The sequence below is a fragment of the Blennius ocellaris genome, assembly GCF_963422515.1.
Source record: "Blennius ocellaris genome assembly, chromosome: 17".
Lineage (NCBI taxonomy): Eukaryota > Metazoa > Chordata > Actinopteri > Blenniiformes > Blenniidae > Blennius > Blennius ocellaris.
Window position 1 is genome coordinate 12,041,519 of NC_137666.1, and position 12,527 is coordinate 12,054,045.

The 12,527-nt window shown below is 39.1% G+C and overlaps 2 protein-coding genes across 4 annotated transcripts; both read left to right on the forward strand.

Annotated features, from left to right (window-relative positions):
- Positions 1-790: 790 nt before the first annotated feature.
- Positions 791-2,672, forward strand: bdkrb1 (bradykinin receptor B1). The gene has a single exon (XM_080512737.1). It carries the CDS (start codon positions 1,470-1,472, stop codon positions 2,655-2,657), a length of 1,188 nt encoding a protein of 395 aa, XP_080368863.1. The 5' UTR covers positions 791-1,469; the 3' UTR covers positions 2,658-2,672.
- Positions 2,673-2,680: 8 nt separating this feature from the next.
- Positions 2,681-12,177, forward strand: LOC308142376 (B2 bradykinin receptor-like). Of its 3 annotated transcripts, none has more exons than XM_080512740.1 (2): positions 2,681-2,932; positions 9,527-12,177. In XM_080512740.1, exons 1-2 carry the CDS (start codon positions 2,928-2,930, stop codon positions 10,539-10,541), a joined length of 1,020 nt encoding a protein of 339 aa, XP_080368866.1. In that variant the 5' UTR covers positions 2,681-2,927; the 3' UTR covers positions 10,542-12,177. The 3 variants fall into 3 exon arrangements, with proteins under 3 accessions (XP_080368866.1, XP_080368865.1, XP_080368867.1); XM_080512739.1 differs by lacking the exon at positions 2,681-2,932 and adding an exon at positions 6,101-6,178; XM_080512741.1 differs by lacking the exon at positions 2,681-2,932 and adding an exon at positions 7,522-7,640.
- The last annotated feature ends 350 nt before the right edge of the window (positions 12,178-12,527 follow it).

Consider the following 12,527-nt stretch of genomic DNA (forward strand, 5'->3'; position numbering starts at 1 on the left):
CTGTTAGTGGGAATCTATTATCAGCTCACCGAAAGCCTTCTTGTTTGTGACTGTGGAGAATTAATTAGCACAGCAAGCAAGCAAGAGAAGAAGCCTGGTTGTTTTTATCTAAACGTTATACAGAGAACTGAGGCAAAGTCTATTACCATATAAAGTTCATTTTACATGCAAACATGCAATGAGCTGGATAATAAAGCTTGTATGTCTTAGCGGTGAGGAAACAACTCCCACCAGTAGCAATTTGGATGAAAACTGGAAACGAGACAGTTCAATTCATACCAACTCAAGGAAGGAAAATACATCTTGTTGCACTGGGATTCAAAGTTAATGACAGATTATTTGTCTATAATGTTGACTCAAAGCCAGTTAGTTGCTTTTCTCCATGGCTGCTCTAACTCATGGCAGGTAAGCAAGTTGCCGACTTCATCAAAGGTTTGTGATTATTATGAGGATGAAGTGTCTTTTCTGTCTTTGATAAGACAGGATTGTTTATAATTTTGAAGGCAGTGAGTAAGGTTTTCTCTCATGAACCCTGAAAAAAAAAAGAATTATTCCAGAGTGCTGTCATCATTTTCTGGATTAAAAGGAGCTGTGAAGCCACAAGTCACACATTATTAGGTCCACTGAGTAACTACGCTTGTGTTTTGTTTTGTTTTGTTTTTTTACTTCTCAATGGAGTGTTGTTGTTGTTTTTAATAGAGTTACCTTTTAACTATCTTGAGTTGAATCCAATGACACAAATCAATATACAGAAATGTTTAATCATTTAACCCCAGTGTCAAAATAAAGCCTGTGGGTCCAAGTGAAATTATTGAATTCTACAGAAACATGACATGCACCAATAGATTTATCTGACTTTAGTGTGATGTAGTTGTTTTTTTGACATTTTAACAATTTATATGAAATGCTATTGATTCCAGTAAGTAAAAACTTTTACTTTGATGTTACATGTTGTCATGCCGTCTGTTCCGGTTCAACTGTTGCAGAGCAGGTTTATCTCACATATGAGCATGGACCAAAGTTTGACTCTTTGATAAACACGCTGATAGATTGGACTCTTTGGCCCAGGGTGTGGAAGTATGCAACTTCATATACAAACACTCGTAGCAAAGCTCCCCTCAGCGCCAGTGTGTACTTTTACCGGGAGTGTGGCGTACTCAGCTAAACACTGTTCCAGATGTGTTTTCTATCACCAACATTTTGACCATAGGAGGAATCGCTCTCATGGGAACCGCACGGTAAGATATTTTCTCATCAGTTTTATCATTTCTTAGTTTTCACCATCTGACACCACCTGACAGGTGATAAACTGACTTTGCTCAGCTCAGTTCGTCTTTAAGTTGTAGAAAAGGATTTAATGACGCTACATGGGAACAATAAACAGAACAGAAATGAAACTGGGAGGTTAATGATTGTTCAACAAGAGAAACTGTTAAACTTGGTATGTGCTGTCCTCTCCATGAGTAAAGATGTCACGGAAGTGGCATGTTTGCTTTGAATCTTCTCTAACACAACATATTGGTTATGAAAATTATGTTTTCCAGCTCATGGATGAAGCGATGCAGATAACGGCGGCAACACTGTCGTCAGAAAACAGCAGCACGCCTCTGCCTTTTGGTCCATCGACGGCCCCAGTCTCTGCAGAATGGGAGCTCATCATCACCATCGTCCCCCCCTACATCTTCACTCTGTCCCTCTCTGGACTTCTCTTTAACGGCTTCGTCCTGGGCGTGTTTCTCACCCACAAAGACAGACTGACTGTCGCTGAAGTCTATCTGAGCAATCTGGCTCTGGCTGACTTTCTTCTTCTGTGCGGACTCCCTTTCTGGGCAATGAACATCCTCAACCACTTTAACTGGCCGTACGGGGATGCTTTGTGCAAGTTGGTCAACTCCATCATCATCATCAACTTCTACACCAGCATCTACACCCTGGTCATGATAAGCATTGACCGTTACTTAGCACTGGTGAAGACCATGAAGGCCAGGTGGCTCAGACGGACGCTCTATGCCAAGGTGATCTGCTTCATCTTGTGGCTGTTTGGACTATTGCTGAGTGCGCCGACCATGGTTCACAGAAAGGTGATGTTTATCGAAGAGTACAAGCTGACCTGCTGTATTTTGGATTATGCCCACAACAGCTCCTGGAAGCTGGCCCATCAGATTTTGATGAACTTGGTGGGTTTCATACTCCCTGTTCTGGTCATTGTTTTCAGCAGTGGAAATATAATCAACTCTTTGGCTCAGAGGAGAGACACCACAGGTTTTCAAGATGTTAATGACACAAAGGCTACTGTGCTTGTGTATGCTGTCACGGTGCTTTTTTTTCTGTGCTGGGGTCCTTTCCAGATATTCACTTTCCTCGACACACTCTGTGATGTCCAAGTACTGGACGAGGAGCTGTGGTCTCACACTCTCGATATCGGAGGGCAGGTTTCGGTGTATCTGGCTTTTCTCAACAGCACCGTGAACCCTTTGCTGTATGTCTTCTCTGGACAGTACTTCAGGAGGAAGGTCAGCGCCATCTATAGGAGGAACAGATACCAACGTCGAGGATCAGACATGACAATATATCAGCGTTCGGTTGTGTCCACTTATGTGAACAGAACAGACCAAATTAAGCCTGTGGTGCTTTTTAATACAAAGGATCAAACATGACTCCATCTGATTATTTCCTCTCCAGCACTGTCTGTGCTGCTTGTCGACAAAATGAGGCAATATACAGACTTCAGAACTGTTATTTCCTGACACTTAACACAATTCTGATGTTAGGCTGATCAACAGCAATAACAGAGGACATTAGGGATTAATTGTGAGAACATAATGAACACATTTATAGGAAATGGATGAAAATTGCTGGAGAAACGGAAATACATTTTATACATTGTTTACTGTCTCAGTAATCATGCATCATGCCTGGCACTGTGGATGTGGTATGTATCTGAATCTTTTCTATGTATATATTGTTGTTCATTTGTGATGTTTTAATGGTAAGCAAAAGAAAACCGAGCTGATTACCCTCACACTTCATAATAGTGTGACTGGATGGCTTTCAATGTACTCTACATTCATAGTCCATTTTGTGCGTCCTTGTATGTTACAGTATCCATCTAGTAATCGCTCATTAATATTAAAGTTTTGGGCATTATTAAAGTAATTTATTTGTAATCTCAACTCATATCATTCCTGAAATTTAACTCTAAAAAAATCTGACTGGTTTTCACATTTTCAAATCACAGGTCTGACCTTTCTGCACTTCAGTGTGTTTTGTTCATCCCTCTGCAGCCTCTTTGATTTTGCATTGACTTTCCCCAGGCAGTAAATTTATTAGTATGCTGCATACAGCCAGTCATATCGGAGGTTAACGATTCCATATTAATATTCATCTGACATTTAGTGCCGTGGTAATCTTCAGTGTTCTTGTGTTATGACCATTTGATAATTTCCCGAACTCTATTATTTCAATCAAATACTGTGCACAATCAGTGTTCATTACAACAAGGCTTTGTTCTGACCTGCATTGATCTTCTTTTCTGCTCATGCATTGTTGTGATCTTGCCATTCTGTCGTTCGTCATGTTTTAAACTCATTGGAAGGCTGTGGGGAAACAGCCAAGTGTACAGAGAGAAGGAGAGGAAGATTTTCTCTTTTGTTTTGTTTTGGGTTTTTTTAAACAAGAAAATATTACTTTCCTTGTGGTGTTGCCACCTCACTTCAAATGAATTGTGGCAGCCATCTGAGCATAGTACTGTTTTTGACATTACACTGATTATCTAACAGATTTGGATATAGTCCACCTGGTGATGCCACTTCATCCGAGGGAAATAGTGGAGGGGGAATGTGCTGTATCGGTCCTACCTCAGCTCAAGATCAAACTCCCCCAAACTGTAAAAGATTCAGTACAGTAACCAAACGCTTCAACAGAACATCACATTATTGCCCCCCCCCCCCCCCCCCCCCCAAAAAAAAAATACAAAATAGCAAAGCAACTAGTCTTTTTACGTTTCCTATAACCACCATATTGCAGATATTGCTTTCAGAGTATGCGATCCAGAAGTCTGGATTCTTTAAATTTTTTGGCACACTTAGAAATGTAGAGTTTGATGATCACCGGCTTTTTTCAGAGAAAAGAATATGACACTTTCCGGCACACCCTGCAAATCACATACCACATATGCTGCAAATATTCAAGAAACATTGCTGGCTTCCACGTGAGCGCGTCCACAGACGTTGAGTCCAAAACAGCAGATGTGTAGGTGCTTATAATCACGTGTTACAATAAAGTGTGTGTACGCATACAAATAGATGTATCACACTCAAATATAATTACTTTCTCTTGATCGGTAGGTAAGCTGTTTATTTTCTCTCAATAGACAATCCCCAGAGGAAATATTATATCTATGCACATTGCTTGTGCCAATTGCTTTGGTTCAGCATCACCTCATGGTGAGAGCAGCTGATTGATGTTTTAAAAAAAAAAAATAATAATAATTATGACCCTTATGGGTCATGTGTTTTATTTCCTGCACAATCCTGATTTTTGTTTTTACTTTGCTTAGTTTCAGGTGTTGTATTTTTCCCAGCCATCCTGTCACCCTTTGCGAAACCATGTCATTATACTGCTCTTGGTTTTGTGCATTGTACAGTTTTCATGTTTAGTATTCCCTCGTCTGTTCATGTTGTTTGTGTCTGGTTTCACACTCCCTGCCCTCGTGTTTTCAGTGCTTCTTGTCTCCCCCGATGACCTTTCACTGTTGTCGGCTGTGCCTAGTTTCTCCCGGTATAAAGTTGCCTTTCCGAGATTTGTGTCAGTTGATAGTTTCTGCCTTATAGTGAAAACATGCTTTGAATTTCCCCTTTTGTTTTCATCCTGACTCCACATCTTGAGTCCTTTCTGCACTCAACCTTTCAACAGAGCCTCTGTTTCCATCTGTGTTGCATTAACTCCCCCTTTCCCTCTGATAAATAAGTGAACTGCTGTATGTTGTTTGTGTGATTTTGTCCTATATCGTCTTTTCTCAGTATAAAGCCAAAAACAAAAGTAATGTGGATACATTTCAGAACGAAGCCTGCTGCTCCCGCTCCTGTAATCTATAATAACCACATTATAGAAGTGGTGCAAAATGATCATTGTTGACAATAAACTGTACTTTGAGCAACATGTTGATCTGTTTCAAATAATGTCACAAAAAATATATAAGCTCACTTAAAAAAAAAAACTGGCTGAAGAATGTAGTAAAAAGCTGCTGCAAAATTGCACAAAACACACTCAATCACCTCAAGACAGACAAGCACCTTGGGAAAAAAAAGTTCAGGCAATTCTGACCAACCACAGTGATCCTCTGTTTGTAGTGTTTCATTTGCAAACACCAGGCTGTCGGTTCAGGTAAATGACACACAGCTCCAGCAGACACAAGGACTCTTTTAATCCAACTGCCACTGGTCTGTTTCAGTTTACGTGCACATGTATTGCACAAATGTTATTTTCTTTTATGTATGATTTATTGTTGACTGTACTTCGACCTTGAAAAATAGGATTGGGAAGCACTACTGTGCGATTTCCTTCTGATAAATTATTTATTTAGCCCCTGCCAGTACATACTTTGGGTTTTTTCATGTCTGTTTTGGAACCTCCCTCTAAATTCACTCATGCTTTGTAAACCCTGCATGTCTAAACATGTATACTTAGACGAAATGCGAAATCACTTTTAAATCCTTCCAGAGAACTTCTTCATTGGAATGGAAATTTTAAATTATTCAACAAGTACTTCCTGAGAGGAGACCCTAATCAGTGTCCCACACATGCTCAGACTGTGTCGTAAGCATCCTGTCTCAAAGTACACCAACATGCATGAAGCATACTTTGTGATGACAATGACTTGAATTCACTCACACCAGAGACGAGCAAAATATTTTGTGGTCTGGTTGCAGAGGAAACATTCATTAAACACAGTTTATGCCAAATATCCCTATATGCCCCACGAGGTTGCTCTGGTGGAAAGAGAAGGGGAAAAGGAGGTGGGGCAAAGAGAACAAGGGGAGGTCGTATGAGATATTCATCTCTTCGTCTTTGAAGTGAGCAAGTTAGAGTCACACAAAAACAGGAGCAGACCAGATTGGAATTGTAACCAGATATTCTGGCTTTGTACTTCAGCAAGAATGGCTTTCTTGAATACAAGGTATGCCTATTTTTCTTTGTTTTCTCATTATTTTGTATTTGCAAAGGTCATCTAGTGCCAAACTAATGTTTAGTGATTTATGACATTGTCTTGGAATAACATTTGCACACGTGGCTTAAAGAAATAAAAGCCTTAAAACTCAGAAAAGGGGCAATGTATGGTTTATCGAATGTGCAATGTTTAATCCATTTGTTCATTTCACTTGTGACATGTTTGAATGGTAGGTCCATGAACATTTCTGCATCTAAAAAGTAGGGACAGTTTGGTTTTTCTCCCTGTGCATGTTTGGGTTTTCATAATTTGATTTACAGATGTCAAATAAAACCATGAAGTAGACACTTTCTAGCAAATGTTGAGTATTACGATGGGGAAAAATGTCATTTTCTTTAGAGTGCCAACTTTTAATGAATTAATGTATCCAGCATGAGGAACTACTGATTCTAGGCTTTAAAACATAGAATCAACTGAATCCAACTGGACGCATTTCATAATGTTCTGTTGATATATTTTCATTTGAAATATATTTTGTTTTATAATGGGCCGAAAAAGAACTTGCAATTGATAGAGCAGACATGGCAAACTGCTCTTTACTTTGATTTTGAAGACTCCTGCTTCGGAATGTTTGGTGTGTTGCCTTCATTATTATCATTTGGCAATTCACAACATGTAAAAGGTTGAAAACATGTAAAGACATTCTATGAGGCAATGCCAGGTATTCCAGTCAGAAAGGGTTGGGGACCATGCTTTTTATAACTCTGTCAGTTCAGTTGTTGGCAACGTTCAATTTCTGTGTATTGCATGTGTTTGCATGCACAGAAAGGTTCAAGGTGCTTTCGGAGAGGCATTTGCATGTTCACCTTGGGTGGGCATGGGTTTTTGTGGACACTCTGATAGTAATCTGGGATTGGCTTCAGTGAAAGATATGCTCAAACAGAGGATGTAATAATTACAAAGTAAAATCCAGATTAAAGTATTTATAATTATGATAACATTTTATGTATGTATTAGGGTTAGGGTTAGGGTTGGTGCAACCAGAGAGGTGGGAGTTGAATCAATCCAGGAGTGTGTTGGATATTTTTGCTAAATGATGTTCTTTAGAGGAGGATGGAGTGGGAAATGGTGTCAAACGCTGCACTCAGATCGAGGAAGAGGAGGATGGATAAAAGCTACAATCAGGAGGTCGTTGGTCACTTTGATGAGTGCTGTTTCTGTGCTATATGGGAATGGAACCCAGACTGAAAATGTTCATAGAGCTTATTGGAGTGGTGACAGTGAATTTGAGATGATGCCATTTTTTTTTTTTTTTTTTTTTTACAGACAAACAGAAATTACCAATAGGAGAAAGGTTATTGAAGTTGGATTGGAGCCCGTTTTCTTTCACACTGGGGGTAAAACAGTAGCAGCAGATTTAAATGATGGTGGAACAAAACCAGGGCAAAGCGAGGAACAGATGATGGCAGAGGTGAGAAGAAGGAGATGCATGATTTAACTAAAGCTGTTGATATTAGGTCAAGCTGGCAAGTGTATGATTTGGATTTCTGGATGAGATCTGACGCGTCATCAACTGAGGGAGCTGCCAGAGCTGAGAGGGGTTTGTTGCTTTTGGATCTGGTCTATTTTTTGAGTAAATACATGTCATAAGTGAGTTACAGTTGTGGAGGAAACACGTGGAGGAAAAAAAGAGTGTGTGTGTGTGTGGGGGGGGGGGGGGGGGGGTCGAAAAATACAGTCCTGGTTGTTAGTGGAGCATGTGAGCCCAGCAGAGAGAAAGGAGTATTATTATAATAGAAGACCAGATCATCAGTGGGAGAAAGAGTTTATCAAAAACATTAACACAATTAAAATCAGGTTGTGACAATCTTTATAATAATGTCGTATGAAATGACTCCTACAGTGTTTCACTTTGATGAGAAATGAGAAACTGCACTCTACTAGTACTTAGAAGCATTTGGCTGTTTTGTGGTTATTGAGGAAGCACTACCAGCTTCTAATGAGTGATACTCAACCCACGATGCAATTATTGTTTTCAGTCAATTAGTATTTTGTGTTAAATTTCCTAAAACAGAAACTATTTTCTGACAAATAATTTATCACAATGTCAATAATTTGTATTATCTAAATGTCTTTGCAGCAGAAGTGTCTACCACCTGTGGGTCCACATGCAGAGGAGATGCAGACAAGGCTTTTCCCATCACCAAGTTTATTATTTCAAATCACAATACCAAACTCTCACCTGTCACAACCTTTGTCTGAGTGGCTCCTCCTTTTTGGGAAGAGGGATGAGCCATGAAACATCCATGAATTTAGTCTTTCCCTTTACTCAGTCTCATCTCACCCGGCTGATTCAACCAACTACTGGATGAATCAGCTGGGGGAGATGACTGGTTCCAGTGCTGTAGCTGAAGTCAGTGGTAGAGGGTGAAGAAAAAGGGAGAGAGGACAATCCCTTGAGGGCCCCTGAGTACTAACATCTCTTCCTGACATACAGTCCTGCAGGCAGGCACACATACTCCAGCCTCCCAGTCAGGTTGTCGACTACCTTGAGGATTACTCAACTGGCGAATGACATAGAAATAGAAATTGTTGATATTCTTGTCTATTTTAATGTTTGTGCTTCCAATCAGTGGATCATACAGAGGCTGCTTATGTACTCAAAAGAAGCTGTAAAATCTTTTCAGGGCGTATGAATCATAAACAGAGGAAACATTGCATTGCTGTCGAATATTATGAGTTGACTGAGTGAAAGCTGAATTAATGTCAAAATAGCAAAACAAGGCTATGCTGGTCAGTCTTAGCACTTCGGATGGTCAAATGGCCTAAATTAACTAGATGGCAATATTTTGCGATTTGGTAGACTTGTTTACATACAAAATCCTTTTGTGTCCAAATCCATTTGAACTGTAGTTCTATAATGTACATTTTGAGGCTATCCCTAAGATGATAGATTGGACATGAAATGTGACATAAAATCAGTATTACTGTGATTTTCCATAATGTACATTTAAGAATATTCAACTGAAATCTTAATTAGGTCGGGGGGGGGGGGGGGGGGGGGGGGGGATTAAAAGCAGATATTTAAACATTTTTATCTGTTATAATGACTTTGTCTAAGTAAAATTGTTTTAATTGATAGTTACTATTATTAACAATGTTTGACCAAGCTTCCATTTTTCATCTCTACAGGATGTACCCGGATTGATTAAAAGTAGGATAAAAAAAAAGGCCTTAAACGAATACAGTAGAGATCATTAAGCCAAAATTAAGTATCACTTTGTTTTATTGTTAATCACAATATATTGTTTCTTCCAAAGGGGATGTTTGTTTACCTTTTCTCCATTTTCTCTGCAGCAATACCGGCAAATTCAGCAATGAGACAACAAAGACCTCTTCCTGCTCTTACACTCACCCCATGATATACACTGTGATTCCAGTGTATATCATGATCATCAGCGTGCTGGGAATAATCATGAATGTGTTTGTGCTGCTGGTATTCTGCCTCCACAAGAAAGCCTGCACCGTGGCTGAGATATACCTAAGCAACCTGGCTGCTGCCGACCTACTGCTGAATGTCTTCTTGCCCTTCTGGGCTCAGAATACAGCAAACCGAAACATCTGGCCATTCAATGACATCCTGTGCAAACTTGTCAATGCAGCCATCTTCATGAATGCCTGCGGGAGCATCTACTTCATTGTCATAATCAGCATCGACCGTTACCTGGCGCTGGTGCACCCGCTCTCCCATGGAAGTTTGCGCAGGCCACGTACCGCAAAGCTGGCGTGCATCGTGGTCTGGAGTCTGGTTTTGGTTATGGCCTGCCCTACAATCATCTATAGGAAAGTGAAATATCGCCCCAATCGAAATGTATGTTATTTCCCAATCCCACATCGTTTTGTATATGATGCACTAATAATCATACTCACCTTCATCATCCCCATTAGCTTCATCTTATTCTTCACTGTAAAAATCTGTCACGCTCTGAGAAACAGGTCATTAACAAAATTGAAATCAAATCAGGTACAGGAGCAGAAGGCCACCATATTGATCCTATCAGTCCTTCTGGCATTTCTGATATGCTGGATGCCACACCACATCCATAAGATCATGGATTTACTTGTCATGCTCAAAATAGTTGGAGGATGCACGTTTATCTTGAACCTGACCTTCTCCAGAATCATTTTCATGTACTTTGCTTTGTTTAATAGTGTCTTGAACCCCATTCTCTATGTCACTGTGGGGAAAAACTTCCAGAAAAAAGTTAAGGAACTCTTCACCCCGCGATATGGCAATAAAAATCGTGTAAGCTTCCAACTTATTTCTACACGCCTATCAAGAAGCGGCAACACAGACATTACTTTAAACTAATCAGCAGTTTGGCACATTTTGGGGATCAGGGGCTATTCAGTATCATGACAGTGACAAATAAAGTACTCACAAAAAGCTAAAAACTATTGGGCTTTCGAGTGAAATTTCAGAATGAACCTAAAAAGCCCTCTAAGCTTGACAGATGACCGTCCCTAACTTTTGAATGTACATGTGCAACTGTTAAATACTTCAGTGCTTTTTATACAACATGCTCTCTAACAAGAAGCTTAATGGCTAAATTCCTGATGGGAGTTCAATCCAGGAATGGACCAATACATTTTCCTTGTTCACTTAGAATTGGCGTTTAAACCGTCCTACTCATCATGCCGCTCACATTTTGACATCATGAGGCCATATCGAACACCGAATAGTCAACAGGACCTCGCCATAGAGAAGCTTCAAACACAACGTTCTCAGACAGGATGAACAGAGATACACAGAGACTGTAATAGTTAGAAGTGAATGTCCTTTTTCAACATCCCACACTGATGACCTCCCAATATCATCCCTTAAAATAGTGGCATAATAATCTTTAATTGGAATGTTTTTCTCTGTTGAAAATAAGTTTTAAAAAAGTCTGTTTTTCCTAAATCTAACAATTACAATGAAAATTGCTACAATTTCAACATAAAGATGATTTTAATGATACTTTCTGTGCAAAATACAATGAAATGTCCAAAAAGCTAGTCCTATAACTATTGCATTTAGTAGCTGGCTTTCAAAGCAGCTCTGATGTGTCAGTTCACTTCATCAATTGGCATACATCAAGTTTTTTTTTCTTTTTTTTTGTTGTGAAAATATCATTCCCTCCGGTGTACTTTATCATATCCTGTTGACATTTTCACTTCCATTTCTGTAATATGTAATATTCTGTAATGTTTCAAGTAACAATCTCCCATCTTCCACATGCATTTTAATCCTGTTATGACACTGTTACATATTTAAACTGCACTGATGTTTAGTTTCATGTTACAGGCTAATGCACACAATCACAGTGGCACTAATGTACAAAAGACATGAATGTTTCTGTTATGTCCTTTTCAATGAATCCTTTTAATTATAAGATATCCTGCCCGTCTGTATGTGAATTTCTGTAGACCTCCATGTCTGTGTTGTGACAAATCTTAATTATTGTCAGCATTCTGCTTAAAAGTATCTTCCCTACAACTCAAGCATTAATTGTAAACCGTGTGTGGTAATATGGCTTATGTAATTAATTCTGTATGCAAAATGTTCACCGCGCCACCAGCTGTGCACACATTATATTACTTCTAGTTATTTTGTACTTGGTGTGAAGTAACTCACATAATGCGCGCTCACCAGCAGCAGCTGGTATTGACACAAAGCATTTGTATTTGTACTGGATTGTACTATTGTACCACTGGAGTATTAAAGTTTCAGACCTATGACTTTTGTTCCTGATATTTGAGTACAAATATCAATATTTTACACTCTTCCCAACCCTTAGAACTGATTTGTTCATTTTCTGTATTTAAGGAAATAATTTGATAACTTATGGCAGCCCTGACAAGCAAATAACTTAAATACATTTCTAATGAATGTTTTGCATGAAGTTCCATTTTTTTACTGTATATAATTGAAATGTCTTTTTTTTGGCATACAAATAAACCTTCATTGCCTCCTGTAATCTTGCTGTTGCTTTTATTTTTCAATGTTTTACTGCTGCTTAGTGATACAATGCAAGCGGAGTACTATGGTAATGGTCTTCACTTGTTTCATGAACTCAGGCCTGATGGTCTACCTGGTAACCTACAGTGTTTATATATTAAGGCTACATATATATATTCAATTCAACTTTATTTTTATAGCACCAAATACAACACAGTCATTTATGGGTACTTTTAACAGAGAGAAGCCCTAACAAAGCAGGGGCCATGGCAGTGTCTTGAAACAGCCCTAACTGTAAGCTTTAATAAATAGAAAAGTCTTGAGTTTGGCCTTAATTTAAATACAGTGCATTTATAA